This window comes from Electrona antarctica, assembly GCF_951216825.1.
Source record: "Electrona antarctica genome assembly, chromosome: 8".
NCBI lineage: Eukaryota > Metazoa > Chordata > Actinopteri > Myctophiformes > Myctophidae > Electrona > Electrona antarctica.
In genome coordinates this window covers 15,231,376-15,247,912 of record NC_136789.1, presented here as the reverse complement: position 1 = coordinate 15,247,912, position 16,537 = coordinate 15,231,376, and the positions used below count along the sequence as shown (strand labels likewise).

Here is a 16,537-nt window from a genome sequence, read left to right as displayed (position 1 = left end):
TTCCATGTGCAGCACGACGCAAGAGTGAAATTAATTAATGTTTGACTTAGTTGATGGTACTGTAAATCAGTGGTTCCAAACTTTATTTTTACTTGGAGACCCCCCCCCACACACACACACACACACACACACACACACACACACACACACACACACACACACACACACACACACACACACACACACACACACACACACACACACACACACACACACACACACACACACACACACACACACACACACACACACACACACATACATTCCTGAATAACAAGGGAAAGGGAAAAATAGCCGATCTACAAGCGCACAACGTATTTTATTTATTTGTACTATGTTTTGACAATAATGACATAGCCAAAATAGGGATGCCAGGCAGAACGCAGATGAAAGCAATTTATGATTGTGTGCAACATGTTTTTGGACTACCTCCAGACAGACATGGCCTCACGACCCCTCAAGGGGGGCCCCAGGTTGGTAAAACTAACAAATGACTGGAAAATCATTTAGTTCAGTGTGTTCATATCAGCCCCTGCAGCACATGCCAATCCAGGCTTTGACCAAACCTTAGTAAGATCTATAAAATGATCGCACAGGCATCAGTTTTACATTTTCAGATGTATTGATCAGAAATACTTCAAGGAACAAAGTCAATGACAAGTTATTTTACAACTGTTAGACAAATTACAAACTTAGAAAGAGTTTTCATTGATAAAGACAGCTATTGTAGCCTAGCTGATTCATTCTTAACACTTGGAGCCAGAGTTGCCAGAGTTTGTCAAAATAAAGGCGCTAGAGTGCCAAGCAGATTTTACTCTGAAAAGCCCCGCCTTGCATTTCCCCCAAAACCGGGAGGTATAATCTGATCTATACCTCGCGCTACCTCATCTGATCTCTTTTTAGAAGCGTTAATATTCCAAACGAGATGCTTGGATAAGTCAGAAATTATAACAGAACATTGCCGTTCTGATTTAAACCATGGTAGATTCAGAGATGTGTTGTCGGCCCGTAAACAAGGAAGTGAATGATGAGTGAATGAAAACATGTCCAGGAGTGCTGAACAAGGCGTTGCCTAGCAACGGGAGCTGTCAAAAAATGGATTACAGCAATCCTGTTTTATATAATTAAAAAGGGCCTTAAGACGCATATACACGTCCTTAGCACCCCGCAGTTTTTATTGAGAGGACGTATACACATTTTAGCACAAAGGTGTTAACGCACAGGCAAAGTATATAGACACGGAGGAATTGTTCACACTGGCAGTGACAAAAAAGTTGATATAAAGCTATAAAGTGACCAATTTGCTCATTGACGTCAATGATGACGGCGACGAGAAAAATATAAAGCCTGGGGTTGTAAAGGCCACAAAACTGGTTGACGGAAATAATTACAAGCAATTGTGTGAAGAGAAGAGAAAAGGTGAGTGGAAATGGTTAAAAAAAAGGTTTCGTAGCTGCAGTTGAAGGCAGCTCAAATTGGATTGCAGGATTGTAGATTTTGTAGCAGCTTCTGCAGCTACAAACGTTGGATGTTGCTTTGTATCTTCATGACACTGGCTTCCATTAAAAATGAATGGTAAGACTGTAGCATTGAATCTGCCAATGTGATTATTAACACATTCAGACTGTACGACGCGTCATAACTAATCCAACCGACTGATTGCGACGACGTGCGTACACCTCCTAGCGCTTTTTCATTGATATCAAACAGAGAAAATATATTCAGATTTTTTTATTTTTTTTGGGTTGGCCTATCCTTCTGCAATGCACACCTTGCTTTTGGCGAATGCGCGCTGCCATTCACTTCCCTGTTTACGGATCAGAAAGAAAGGCTCGCTGCGCGTAATCTAAGGAGCTCTCCGTGGTTTTGACCAGATGGCTATACCTCTGTCTTCATTTCTGACTTCAACATGCCTCTCGCCCGGAATATTAACGCTTCTAGAGAGACTTATCGTAATCATTGTAAGGTAAGCAAGCAATATTATGCCTTCCGGTTTTTGTACAGAACGGAAGCCCCCGGCTTTCAGAGTAAAAGCTGCCATATCTGCCCGGCACCCCAAGCTTCTATTTTGAAAGAAATCCCAGCGCTGATTGTGATAAGCGTCTGCACTCAGTCGTGTAATGGTGATTTTTTTCAGTATCACGGCATGTCACGCACACGCACGTGCACTCACGCGCACGCACAAGTGCACGTGATCACGCATCTCTTCTTTGATGGAGGAGACATTCTTGTTGTGATCCCATTGGACGTGTTTGACTGTACCCTGTACTGATTAAATGTCTGTTTGACTGTACCCTGTACTGATTACATTTCTGTCAATAAAGTAATCAATCAATCAATGTCTGTACTGTAAATCAGAGAACGAACAGATATTTCATTTGTACACTCTCAGAGTTACATTGAGGACTTTACACTGTAGGTTGGGTTTCCAGCGATAAAAACATTGGGGGCTGTGGCCTAATGCATATCAAACTGGGTGTCCTTTATATTAAAAAGGTTGAGAATCACTGATCCAAGAGACAACAGTCCAGCTGCTGTTACTATACTACAGTAGATGTGCTGTAGCACAGGGTGAGAGACTATTACTCTATTGCTGGGGGGTAAAGACCAAACTGTCCACACGGATCAAAGACCTTCCAGACAGCACAGCTTGGAGTTTGCTGTCATCTTTGGCCAGTGGGATAGATGAGTGTAATGCAGTTGAGATGAAAGGGGTATAGAAAAATACCCAGGACAAACCACAGTCACAGAACTCCTCGCTATCGTTTCGACAAAGGAAACAGAACCATAAGTAACTAGAAAAAGTGCCCTTCTGGGCACAGGTCTCCACCAGTGTGTGTGATGTTTGGCAAAATGTTTAGGAGTAATATATAAACGTGTGTGTGTGTGTGTGTGTGTGTGTGTGTGTGTGTGTGTGTGTGTGTGTGTGTGTGTGTGTGTGTGTGTGTGTGTGTGTGTGACGCGGCTTGGCCTGTTGTAGCGCCACCATGAGGCTGATTTGAAAACTGTCAAGTGGCATTTCTTCCTCAGCCTAGTGGGAATATGCATGCACAGTTTCACCGCAATCGGACGCTGCGTTGAGTAGTTGTGGCAATTTGTACAAAACGGGTACAAAGCGGGTTACTCCTGAAAAGTTTAGAAGCCAATCGTAGCCAATGAGGGTGGATTATGAGAAATCAAACAAACCCGTCTTGATCACATGACTATGGAGAGCATGTGTACCGATTTGCGATAAAATCTGAAGGGGAGTAATATTAGAAAATGTGTTTGTGTGGCCTCCTGGTGGCACAATAAAGAGCAGATGTGAAAAATTCCAGGCAAAGGTTTTTCCTTGGCCTCTAGGGAGTTGGCATACAAAGTTATCCACAGATCCGTGCAGTTAGAGGTAAAAACACTTTTCGGCCAGTTATAGCGCCACCATGAGGCTGAGTTGAAAATGTTAATTTGGCATTTCTTCCTCGGCCTAGTGGGAATGTGCATGCACAATTTCACGGAAATCACACGATGTGTTCATGATTTGCATTTTGTTTGAAACTGAGCACTCCTGCGAACTTTGGAAGCCAATCTTAGCCAATCAGGATGGAGTCTGAGAAATCTGAAAGACCCGTTTCGTTGAATGGCTCTAGAGAGACTGTGTACCAATTTGCGTGATGTTTGGACAAAATCTGTAGGTGTACTGTCCAAAAACTTTTTTGCACAAAGCGGCCTCCTGGTGGCGCTATAACAGGCCGTTCTGGAAATTTTGGGGCAGAGGTTCATCGTTGGCATCCAGGGAGTGTGAGTGCAAAATGTGGCATCGACCGGGTTAACGGTGCCGGAGATTAGCTGTTCACAGACGGAAGGACGGACGGACGGACACACACACACACACACACACACGGACGGACAGACGGACGGACGGACGGAGTGCAAAACATACTCTCTCCCCATGCCTTCGGCCTGGTGGAGACAATAAGTATAACATATCTGATGGAAACCATTAGCCTGAATGCACCCATTACATCCGGTATCTTCCTGGGTGACGTTTTTTCTTCTGCCCAGAACCCGTTTTACGACCCTTTCGGGGACTTAGGGAAGCAAAGTGCTGCATGTTGAATCCCCCCAAGCACTGTTTATTTTCAGATCTCTAAGCTGACACTCATAGGAGTATGGTAATCACTGAAACCCCATACTCATATCCATAATATCAAAGCTCTCCTAAATTCTATCCTACTGTACGTATACACTGCAAGATGTGCTTTGGGCTTCAGGCAACAGATTACGTCCTTAGCATTATCCGTGGCATCTGGTGTACTGACCTGTATGACTTTTACAAGTCTAAAAATGCAAAATATCTCACTGTTTATCTAACATGTAAGGTAAGGTTACTGTGAAGAACCACTCACTGCAAATCAAATCAAAACAGTCCTGTCAATTATCCATGATAAATTATCATACTGTATGAAAGCTTTTCCACAGGCTAAGCAAGCCATACCATATACTGTATCAAAAGCCATATGGCCAAAGTATGGAACCGTTTTCTCCTGTCAACCATCAAGGCTGTTGAACAAGCCCTGAGCCCTGTTGCCATGTCGGTCTTGACAACATAGGACAGGCTGTCACACAGACATTATCAATCAATGACTATTGTTCATTGCACTGGCACTATCAGTACACGCTTAAAGGACCACTTTTCAACCTCTTCATATAATAGGTCCTCACTAATAATCATGATAAAATGGCACCATTTTTTTCTACTCACCCTGTGTCTCATAGGAGGGCTGTGGGCAGTTCAGAAACCCGTCCACCAGTGACATCATCGTTAGGCAGATTTTTTTTTAAACAAAACAGTGTGACTAGGTACTCGCATTTGCTACAAAAATGTTAAAGGAGCATTCAGTGATTTGAGTGATTTGGAAAACCACCCAGTCCGCCCCGGTAACAAAATGTGCACATGCACGCTCTACAGTGGGGGGAAGTGCAACAGGCCAACAGCATGTGCACCAAGGCCCGTCCCCACTCGATCATGATTGGAGGAAGGCCCCTCTCATCCTGATTCGATGAAGGCTTTGCCACCCGCCACCAAAACTGAAACTAGGGTTTTTTGACCCCAGGGGCTCACTGGGAACAGGGAGGAACTCCTTATATGGTCAGCACACTCTATAGTAGGGAGGATTATCCAGAAAAAAAGAAAAAATAATTGATATTTAGATTAAGTCAAATCACTGAATATACTTTTAAGATTTGTATTATCGTGAGAACGATGGCTTCCATTTTCGCATTGCAACTTTTCAGGAATAGAAAGCCTGCAGTTTCTATTAGCTTGGATTCCCCATCGATGATATTATTAATATTATAAATTATTATAATAATAATTATTATTATTATAATATTGTACCTCATTTTTATTTCTTTTTTCGGTTGGCTTTTCTTTACAGTAGACTGACAGGAAATGGAGAGTGACACGCAGCAAAGGTCGTCGGGATCGGAAGTCGAACCCGCAACACACAGGTGCGCGGACCGCTACGCCAGCCATCCAGGTCTTCATTTAATTTTTTGAGAATGCAACTTGTGTACATTTGATATTGTTGTCCTGTTATGTGAGTCATTCCTTTTGTTTCTCTTTCCATTATAAGGTACTAGAAAAAAGCACCCTGTGGGCGTTTGGCCCCATCCTACAGTACATGAAGCCCCCCTCCATAGTCCATAATGGCCCAGGCCACCCAACATAATTCTCCACCATATTGTACGACCCCCCCCCCCCACACACACACACACACTCCATGGCCCGCAAACCCCACCCTACCACCATATCCTCATACCCTCAAGTCCCTTCATATCCCCCACTCGCATAAGTTCCACCCCCTTACCCCCCTGCCTCCATTACCCCTAACCGCCCCAACCGCCACCCCACACACCCCGCACCACCAAACCCCACCCCTAGCTCATGTCCCTCAACTCCATACAACCCCCACTCCCATACAGGGCTCGGCGCTTAGCATTTTTCCAAGTAGCACGTGCATGCTCCTAAATTGAAAAATCTAGTAGCACACAAATAATTTTAGGGGCACTATGAAAAGTGATCAAATAATGTGTTTTTCTTTAATAAAGTGATATGAGGTAGGGGTGGGCGTTATGGCAAAATATTATATCAGGATTATCTTTTCAGCCATTATCAAGATAACGCAATATAAAGATAATCACAATATCGTTTTTCATATAATCTATTTAATCAACTTGTTTTATGCTGATAGACTATCCATTTTTTATGCAGATAGAGGATAGATAGAGAGATAGAGAGATAGATAGATAGATAGATAGATAGATAGATAGAATACATTTTTATGTTGCTCATACTGTAGATAGATAATCTATCCGTTTTTATCCTGCTGTTCTATCATGTGACGTGAACGTTTGTTTTCTCATGCCAATAAAGCTCATTTGAATTTAATTTAATTGACATTCGATGCAGGGCAGGCTGCTCAATGGTAAATTAGTATTGTAACATTCTCCTTGGCTTTGACTGCTTCAGACAGAACATCTGACATATACAGCTACAGTCTGCTACGCAGAGGGAGGTGAGGAGGAGGGTGGACCGACATCTAACTACACCTCGGCATGGAGGTTGTGGGAGGAGACAGATCTTTGCCTTTTTGCCGTTGCTCGTTAAGCAGCTCACACAATCGATGGACAACTTATATGTATCCAGCCAGGTCGGTCATTCCTAATATCATTCACGCTGTACACACGCTTTTGTAAGCGAGGTGCTAAGGGTTGTTTTTCTTCTTCTTTCGTGTATCATCCTCAAATGTCCAACTCAGTATCGAGTAGCCACGCCCTTGTCTCTGGTTGTTTTTGATCAATATCAATCAGTCCACTCCATGTGCGTGCGCGCATGCACTCTTTGCATGTACGTTGTTTCACCCGCGGTTGGTTAAAGTTGGTAAAAGTTATATCGAGTGACGTTCGAACATTACAAACTTTGCAAATAACTTTAGTATTCAACGTGTCGGGGATAACAAGCAATTCCTTCCGTGATGCTATCATGCTAACCTGCTGCGTTCGCTCTGTCTGCTGCCTGCCACTGCTGCCAGGGAAGCGCAAAGCACAGCATGCTAAAAGGGGGAGGGGCGGGGCGGTGGAAGCAAGGGGGATAGATCTTCAAATTAACGCTGAATTGTGCCTCGGCGGCACGTTATTAGGTTGTAGATCTGCTCTTTTTGGTGAACGACACCGTCGCACTACAAAAATGCATAGAACTGTGAATGTGTACTGAGACTGTCAGAGCCTTGTCTTTATCACAATTGAACGGTCAAATTCTGTAGTAGCACTGGTGCTACTAATTGAATTTCACAACTCACACTGTGCTATTTTTAGTAGCAAATGCGAGTACCTAGTCACACTGTCGAGCCCTGCTCCCATACCCTCAAACTACCACCCTGCACCCCCACCGACACCACGTACCCCCAAACCCCACCCCACCCCATACCCTAATGCCCCCCACCCCAATTTCTAAGCAGTTCCTACATAAAAAACCCCATACCCCAGCACTCCACAACCCCCAGCCCCACCACCTTCCATGCAGTTACTATCTGTAAGTTTGGAGACAATTGCACAACTGGCGAATGGATGAACACCAGATGCCTTGCGGATTCTAATAGTAAGATAAGATGGCAATAGTTTCTACTGCAAATCATTGGACTATAATTTCATCCACTCTTTTACACCTGCGAACAAACAGACTATAAAAGTTCAGGACAAAAACGGTATGGTCAATTTCACCTCTGTACTTACAATACAATTACATAAAATACGATTGTATAAAGGAATGAAGGAAAGTAATGTAGGGCTCTTACTTTTGTATCACAATAAAGGAATGAAGGAAGGTAATGGAGGGCTCTTACTTCTGTATCACCTGCTACAAGTCTGGAACGGAGGTGTGAGATAATTTAATTCTCTGCACTGTTTGGCAGAGTGTGTGCAGCTAGTAGACTACTGTATATGAAATACTGTAAGGTACACGTTGTGTAGTGGGCTGACCTTTTCTATTGAAGTGTTACTCAGCTGTCTCAATAAAGAAACTATAGTTCTACTTTGGTGTTGCCAAGTAAAAGTTACAACATCCCAAGTTTTGGTTTGACATTGCCCGAGCTGAGAAATTTACTGGGGCCTTGTTTCAACATGTCTAGGCCTAAACCTTATACAATATGTATCAGCAGCCCAACTGATACACAAGTCTGACACAGCAGCGGTACTGCTGGTGCTAAAGGGATACAAAGTTGGGCTTAATTAAAAGTAATTAGTGCCAACACACCACGTGACCACATTTATTTTGGGCTGCCTATCTAATCTACTGTACGTGGTCCTCCACATGTAGGAGAAGACAGGGCACAGCTAATTCCACTTATCTTCTTCGTTTGTTTTTTAGGAAGAGGGCCTTATTTGTTGGGTGGTTAGATATGGCTGTCGTGAGTGCTAATAATGCATTAACCACATCGGAAATGTCACAACCATGGTAATGGATTAGGTTCATAATCCTGGGTTTAACTCTGATATAACAGTTACACTACGCTGCGTAGTCATCGTCCAAGAGTACCATGCAGTTTACTACTCTCAAACTAGAAGCTTGAGAGTTCTAGCTTAAGAGAGCTCTAGGGGCTAGACGCCCCTGGAGGTTGTGCTGCTCCGTCAGGCTGCTCTGTACATGACCTACAGTAGCAGTTCGAACCGAACTACCAATATCCTTAGATCCACCCACTATTGCTCGCGGGCAAAAGTGCTTGCATCATGTACACATGGTGACGGTTATAGTAGAGTACAGTGTACACTGTACGATGCATCCAACCAAATAGCATGCTGTTGTTCCCAAATCAAACTACTTAATGGAAAGGCAAGAAATAGTGTCTTAATAATTATTTGAAATTTGAAAAATGTTGCCTATAATGACATGCCCAACATAGGGATGTCAGGTTGAAAGTGGTTAATTAAATAATAATAACAAGAGAGGCTGTGGTATATGATTATATGACAGCTACTGGTGTTTGCACAATGCAAATGCAGGAGCATAGCAATGCCTGTTTCCAGTTAACCATAAGATTTACCCACAATGTTAACCAATTTATTATGGTTACCAACTACAGTAAAATATCTCATGTGTAGCACAGCAGTAGGTAATTGTGATTACACAACACAAAACCTAAATTCGTTACTATGGGGAGTTCCAATGTTATGATTATCTGCTATGATGTTTTTCTGGGTTGAACTACTGGAACTGTAGAAAGCTAGAAATTGAAATCTGAAATAATTTTAAATTGAAACAACTTTTATCATCATTATATAAAAAGGAACATGTGCTTAGAATTAAATTGAGTTTTCCCACAAGGGAACGAAAAATGGCCTTGACAACTCAATTTCCACTTACTCTTCGGTAATTGTACAGCCTTTAGCAATAATAATTGCTTCCATTTCATATTACGATCAGTAAACAGTACTGTATCTGCTGGCAGTATCGCCTGTCCTTTATTTGCAGTATACTTTGGTTCTTCAGTGTTTAAAAGATTCCCATAATCAACTTACAAAAGTTCTGTGAGTATCAAACTTGTAGAAAATATTGCAAACACTGAAAACAGAAATGCCAAGGTCTCTGGAGAGATGCCCTTAAAGTATTGTATCTGGTTTCAACAATAAGAGTAATAAAAAAAATGCTACATCCTCAGACTGAATCTTTCTCGTTCACTATTATCACAAAGAAGCAGGATGGAATGTTTTCTCAGTTCACAATGTGGAATTGGTACATCAGGGCCATGCTGAGAGCACTGAGGGGGCAGGGGTTCAAATCCAAGAAAAGGGCACATGTGTGTATGTGCGCAGCGTGCGCCGATTTTTGGGGGGTGACATATTGTATGATGAAGTCGTAAACTTTGTCTGACTACTTATCACTGGTGGTGGAAAGTGTGGAGGCATTTGAAGGTGCGTGGGCTGAGAGTAGTGTCCTCAAAGCTGCGGCTCTGTACATGGAGTGGGGTTTCTATTGTTGTAGCGAGATGGAAGGTTTTACACACGTTTCGTTTTTTCGCAAACCCGCAGCAAACGTCTGTCTCATTATCAACACAACCAGACCAGATCGTTTCTGCTTGAGAGAGCCCAGATGCAGGCAGGAGGAGGGAACTTGTGAACTCAATACTGCCACAATCTGGCGGTTAGTCAGGTTAGCATATAGTGGTTTCTCAAAAAAAGAGGAACGACAACGGGACTGTAGGGAGTCGGTACATATTCCCTGTGAAGTTGCCCTGAGATCTGATCCCTGTCACTCACAGTTGCAATGTTGCATATGGGGAGAGCAGGTCGTCCAAGTTAAAACTGATCTAGACGGGATTATCAAGACATTATTGCAATTATTGCTGCAAGGAAAGCTGCTGCTTGTGAGTAACATCCGAGTGCTTTAAATATTTGTCAATTCTCTCTTCTCTGAAGTGGGAACGGCTCTCTCTCTCTCTCTCTCTCTCTCTCTCTCTCTCTCTCTCTCTCTCTCTCTCATGCCACAGGCCTGTCATAATGTTTAGCACCGTGGTCAGCTATGCACACACTTCTGTCGTTCGCAGTGCATCCAATAACACCCAATGCCCGCTTGAATGTGTGAATCACTTACCTTACTGCTGCTCGTTTTCAGAAGAATTAATCCAAGGTTTGTCATATTATGGTTTAAACTAAATAGGCATAGTGCAGAGTGAGAAGCAACACTGCTCTGCTGAGTAAATTGATATGACCTAGATATGTCATATGCACAACTGACTGGCAAGATAATTAGTTATTTGGCAACACCTGTGTGAAATACCAATAGTATAATTTATAAAAGGCTTTCATATAGCCTACTCTTAGGCTACATTTCGGGCTATAAGTACAGTACAGTACAGTACAGTACAGTACAGTACAGTACAGTACAGTACAGTACAGTACAGTACAGTACAGTACGGTATGGTACAGCACAGTATGTTACAGTACAGTACAGTACAGTACATTACGGTACAGTACAGTACAGTACAGTACAGTACAGTACAGTACAGTACAGTACAGTACAGTACAGTACAGTACAGTACAGTACAGTACAGTACAACTAATACTGCCTACTAGTTATCTCTATTATAAATGATAGCCAATGTACTTGAATGTCGATTAACTTCCATCATGTATTTATTGAGCCATTTGTACTGAAAACAAAAAATCATTTTATTGGCATTACCATGGCGGGCCGCACAGACCTGTTGCGCAGGCCGTGGGTTGAGTAGCACTGTACTAGAACATACTAGATGACCATCTGAAGCCCTAGCATCCCTAGTCTGGGGTGAACATTCACTGAAAATAACATATACGTTCACAATATGTTGCACTGCGATGCATTGTGACAAACAAACAAACTGAACAAATTAATTAATTTACACAATCATGATAATAGTGCTGACAAGTCTACGAAACCTATATATGAAATCTATGAACATGTTTAATCTGCAACACAATTCTATACAGTATGTATAAACTACTGTATGCATTAGGGGTCCCTGCTTCATCTCTCTGGCCTGAAAAAAGTTGAAGCCGCTAGTCTCTAATCTAGGAAAATAATATGGATTTGAGACTCGTAAATGGGAATCACAGGCAAACTTGATTGGGATACCCTGCAGTGTTGGTAAAGATACTTGCATCTTCAGTGTGATGTGCGCTCATGCGTGCCTTTGAACAGATACAAAATTAATAAATTATGGCTCATGTTGAAGGTTAAGTAACTGTTGCTACGGTGGCAAGAACATACATTAGTCAACTGACAACAAAATGAAACGTTCGACTAACAAAATAGTTTCGTCATGGTGAGGCTCGACATGATATGAATATGAAAACATTATTGATGTGCCAGCGCAACCACGTCTGTCAAATATGGCAACATCATTTGTGACAGCTCAACTTCCCAAAATATAGAAAATTGCTTTTGACAGCGCAACTCGACAAATATGAAAACATTATTGTGATGGTGCAACATCACAAATAGGAAACAATGATCAATTGACACCATGCCTTTATCAACCCACCTAAATTAGTGAATTACCTTACCTTAAACACCTCAACCAGATTATGCAAATTGTGAATATTCAATTTTCTCACTTGTGTGCTCCAGAAGCACTGCACTCCAGCATGTACTACTGTACTTAAATGATACTTATTTATTGTTTAACCTATTGCTCTATTCCTAAATAAACGTTTTACTTTTGAATTAACCATAAATAATTGCAATAAGTGGACACATTATTTTTCTCACACATTTGGGAGGAAAATAAGGTCACTCAAAACATTCCAGCTAACTAATGTAAAAAAAAAACTGAACTGAGCGGTGCGGTGCAACTATAGATTTCTTGTTATAGTTACTGTAATCTACTGTGCTCTGTACTGTATTGTAGTGCACTGTACGGGGGTCCCTGGAACATCCAGACCCCCAGGAACATGCCCAGGGGGGGCGGTCAGGTTCCGGCGAGCTGCCGCGCATCCGAAACGGTCAAGAAATTACAGAGTTACCATGTGGGGGTCCCCGGGGGGTCCGTGTGGGGGTCCCTGGGGGGTCCCCGGAACATCCAGAGCCCCAGGAACGTGCCCAGGGGGCTGGTCAGGTTCCGGCGAGCTGCCGCGCGTCCGAAACGGTCAAGAAATTACAGAGTTACCATGTGGGGGTCCCTGGGGGGTCCCCGGAACATCCAGAGCCCCAGGAACGGCCCAGGGCTCGTACTGTAGTGTACCCTGTGCCACTTTACTCTGTGCTGTACTCTACTGGCCACTTTAGGTGTTGCAGCTTTCCGTGCTCAGACATACATACATACAGACATAAGGACGGACACACATAGCTTCATAATGGAGCGGAGGCACCACTCAAAAAAAGAAGAAAAAGAAAATGGATCGCCATTTTCTTTAAATCCCAATTCTGGGGAACCTACAAAGCACATTTTTGCCTCCTATTTTTATTCTGGTAGAACGTAGTTGTATTTAAGTATGACGCTCCATTGAGCCAGAATTATCTGCAGTGCCAAGTAATACAGGTATGCACAGTCAGAGGCACATACTGTATATTGCCTATCTAGAGTGACTTACACGGTGCAAGATCCAGATTGATGATGTGGAGTCTAAAGAGGTGAGGTTTCAGACTATGGCGGAAGACGGTAGTGAGTCTGCAGTCCTGACTGATGGGCCGAGTCAGGAAGAGTCTAGGTCGCCAGGGTGTGAGATAGGGACACGAGGGACGTGCCTGTATTTCCTAAATATTGCTTTCAAGATATGGTGCCAACTTATAGATCCTTTCCAGAGCTTCAGAGAGGGAATACTAGCGTATAAACTTGGCAACAAAAGTATGTCATTGATTAGTAACAGTAATATATTAGTCACAATGAGATAGTAGTGCTGTTACACTACTATTTAACTTAACGCAAAATATAGTATTATTTCAGCAATGTGCTACTTTAAAATGCATTACTCACAACTCTGCATGCCTATTCTTTTTTTGGCAAAAGATAGCAGATCTACAAGCTCACAACACAGTCACCGCGATGAGTTTTGCACACATGATGTGTGCATCATCACATCATTGAGTGCATATTTGAACTTGAACTCTATTTTCGGCGAAGATAGTATAGTGTAAAGCCCTTAGGAATCTGGTGGGTTTACATGGTTAAATTCCTTTGAGCGTGGTGCGCCGGTGGCTGACTTAATTAACGGTGTGTTGACCACATAATTTCAACATTCCAGGTTTTGGCCAGAAACCGCCAGTCATTCCCCCCTCTATCCTCAGCGACAGCAAATAAAGAAAAAACAGCCTAAAGATAATCTACAAAAGAAAAAAGAAAAAGCAATTAGTCTCTCACCCACCTGTTCATCTAACAAGTTTATAATAACTAGAGTTATGCGGGCCTCACACCTATGTTGCACCGCCGATCCGACCAATATGTATGAATCTGTGGCCCTGGACAACCGGGTCTCCATACAGTATATGCCTATATATGAGCGTATCAGGTTTGTTTAGCTGACTCATGGTGACATGCCTTTATGGTTATGTCTGAGTCAGAGTGACGTGACCGTGGTCCTGCCTACAGTATATGGGTTTGATATATATCTGAGTCAAAGTGATGTCAAAAGTCTGGCAACCGGACGGCCCTCCCATTAGCCAATTTTAATACAGTGCATAATCCTACTATAAATGCGCCACGTCTCTGTCTGTCTGCGTGCGTGCGTGCGTGCGTGTACGGTTGTAATGCACATAACTAGAGAACCGTTTGCCCCATCGACTTCAAATCGACACACGCGTTCCACACCCCCGCAGGGAGTGCAGTGCCCGGTATCGAGTCGGTCGGACCCACGGTTCTCCAGAACCACCACAAAAGGCTCTGGTCAGGCTCTGCCAGTGGGCCTAATGAGCCAAAGTCCCCTCACCTGTGCAATTTCCAGCCTTTGCCTCAGCCAATTGATTGCTATGGCAACCCCACACCTGCACATTGATTACTCCACTTTTCACAGTCAGTTTGCACTCTTCAGACACAGGCAGACCGGCAGATACAGAGATCTCCATGTGGGACACAGACAGATAGTTGAAACGGGTGCTATGACAAGTTGACAACGGGTAATATTAGTTTCCCAAGTTGCATCGTTCTCAAGTAGGCCGATGGCTGACGGGCAGGTACAGGTCTAGTAACCATAATAACAATATAAATAAAGAATGGTGCAATTCTGGGAAATCCCTTGTGATGATGCCCCACATCATCGTCGTCACAGGGACTCTAAAAGGTTTAGTTTGTTTGCCTCTGGAAACCACACTTTATTTGTACAGCGCCTTTCAGAAAATGTCTTAACAACACATGAACAAGACCTTGGCTGGTAATCCAGTCTGGCAGTGTGCCGCAGGTTCGACTCCCGATCCCGACGGCCTTTACTGCATGTCACCCCCCCCCCCCCATCTCTTTCCCCATTTCAGTCAGCCTACTATCTATGTCAGTCAGTCTATCCCTCCACAAAAAAAACATTAAAACAAACAAACACATGAACAAAACGGTTTCTGCCTGATGTATGAGTGATAGCAAGATTCTTCAACCTTTGGATATTTGTACACTATGCACCTTTAATATTTTCTTGGCTACTGTATCTGAGAATTAATAAAGTTTGCCAGTTTTGAGCATTGGGTGGGATGCGACTGCTCACCCACCACCAATTCTTGTTTTGTTGAGCGCCTATGCCAACTAGTGTTGTTTACTGCAAAATGATGCTTGAGAGCTCTGCCAAGCTTCGATTAATAGAAATCAAAGATAAATAGGGTTAGGAATAAAGTATGAGAACAACTACCGGCACATTCCCTCAAAGAGGAATACACACAGGCAGCACACAATAAATAACAATATGTTTTTCATCTAGAAAGCTTTTGTTACCTTGGACAAGGATGTTCACAGAAGTGGTTCTCGGTCGACTGCTTGTCTGGACAGCGCAGACATATAGACCTTCATCTGTCATGTCCACGTTTTCAATCTTGATGGTAAACTCGTCCTGATTGAGGGTCACGAGACTCACTCTGGGATCCACTGACCATTTGTCTTCCCCAGCATAGAGTATACTTGACCGGTTTAGCCATGCTGTGTGTGTGACAACATCCCCCTCCTGTTCGCACCTGTACAGTAAAGGGGGGAAAAAGAAAAGAACATGTTAAAACTTTCCCTGATCTTCCTGATCAACTCATAGTATGTGCATCCGGAGCTAATCTTGCAAACCACTGAAGCGCTCAGCTCCAAATCACTTGTGGAAACTACCAGTAGGCTACAGAGCACAGTCCTATGACGAGCCTAAACTACCAGTAAACTACCAGTAGGCTACAGGGCTACAGTCCTACGACGAGCCTAAACTACCAGTAAACTACCAGTAGGCTACAGGGCTACAGTCCTACGACGAGCCGGGTACACATGGGTTCACCCACGGGTGAAAAATATACTTTTAAGTTCACAGAGACGGTGAGTTCCAGGGACAGCTCCAGGGAGGGGGGGGGGGGGGTGGCTAGGGGGGCTTTAGCCCCCTCTGGTGGAGGTTTAACCCCCCCCCGGCCCCCCCTAAGCCGTAGCCCTCGCCTAAGGCCCCCTAAGCCCCACAAACCAAATTGACTGACTTCTATGTAAACCAAAATAGCTCAGGAGCCTCTAGCTCCTGAGCTAGAGGAAACTGCATGTGACAAGGCATTGTGAGCCTGTAGATCGGCAAAGAGGTTTGGTGTCGAGGGAAAAAGGAGAAAACCTATAGTATAGTTGAAATGCACATGAACACAAATCCAACAACATATTAACAGAAAAGATCATGTGTAAACAAGCAAACAAAAACAAAAGTAGGGGTCCCTGCTTCATCTCTATCGGGGTCCTTGGCCTGAGTGCAGTGTCACACCAGCGTGAATTAACATAGGAATGAGCATGTATGCATATCAAGGGGCAATTGTGTGACCTGCAAAATCCTGTAGTGTTAAGCATGTGCGTGACGTGCGCGTGAGGGCATTCAAATATCATCC

General features: G+C 43.3%; 1 protein-coding gene across 4 annotated transcripts in view; it reads right to left on the bottom strand.

The window, feature by feature from the left end:
• The window catches only part of ntm (neurotrimin), a 555,361-nt gene that overhangs the window by 46,299 nt on the left and 492,525 nt on the right, over positions 1-16,537 (bottom strand). For all 4 annotated transcript variants that reach the window (XM_079508855.1, XM_079508853.1, XM_079508852.1 and 1 more), the window contains one exon: positions 15,423-15,658. In XM_079508855.1, coding sequence (XP_079364981.1) covers positions 15,423-15,658 — 236 coding nt within the window. The remainder of the gene's footprint in view (positions 1-15,422; positions 15,659-16,537) is intronic.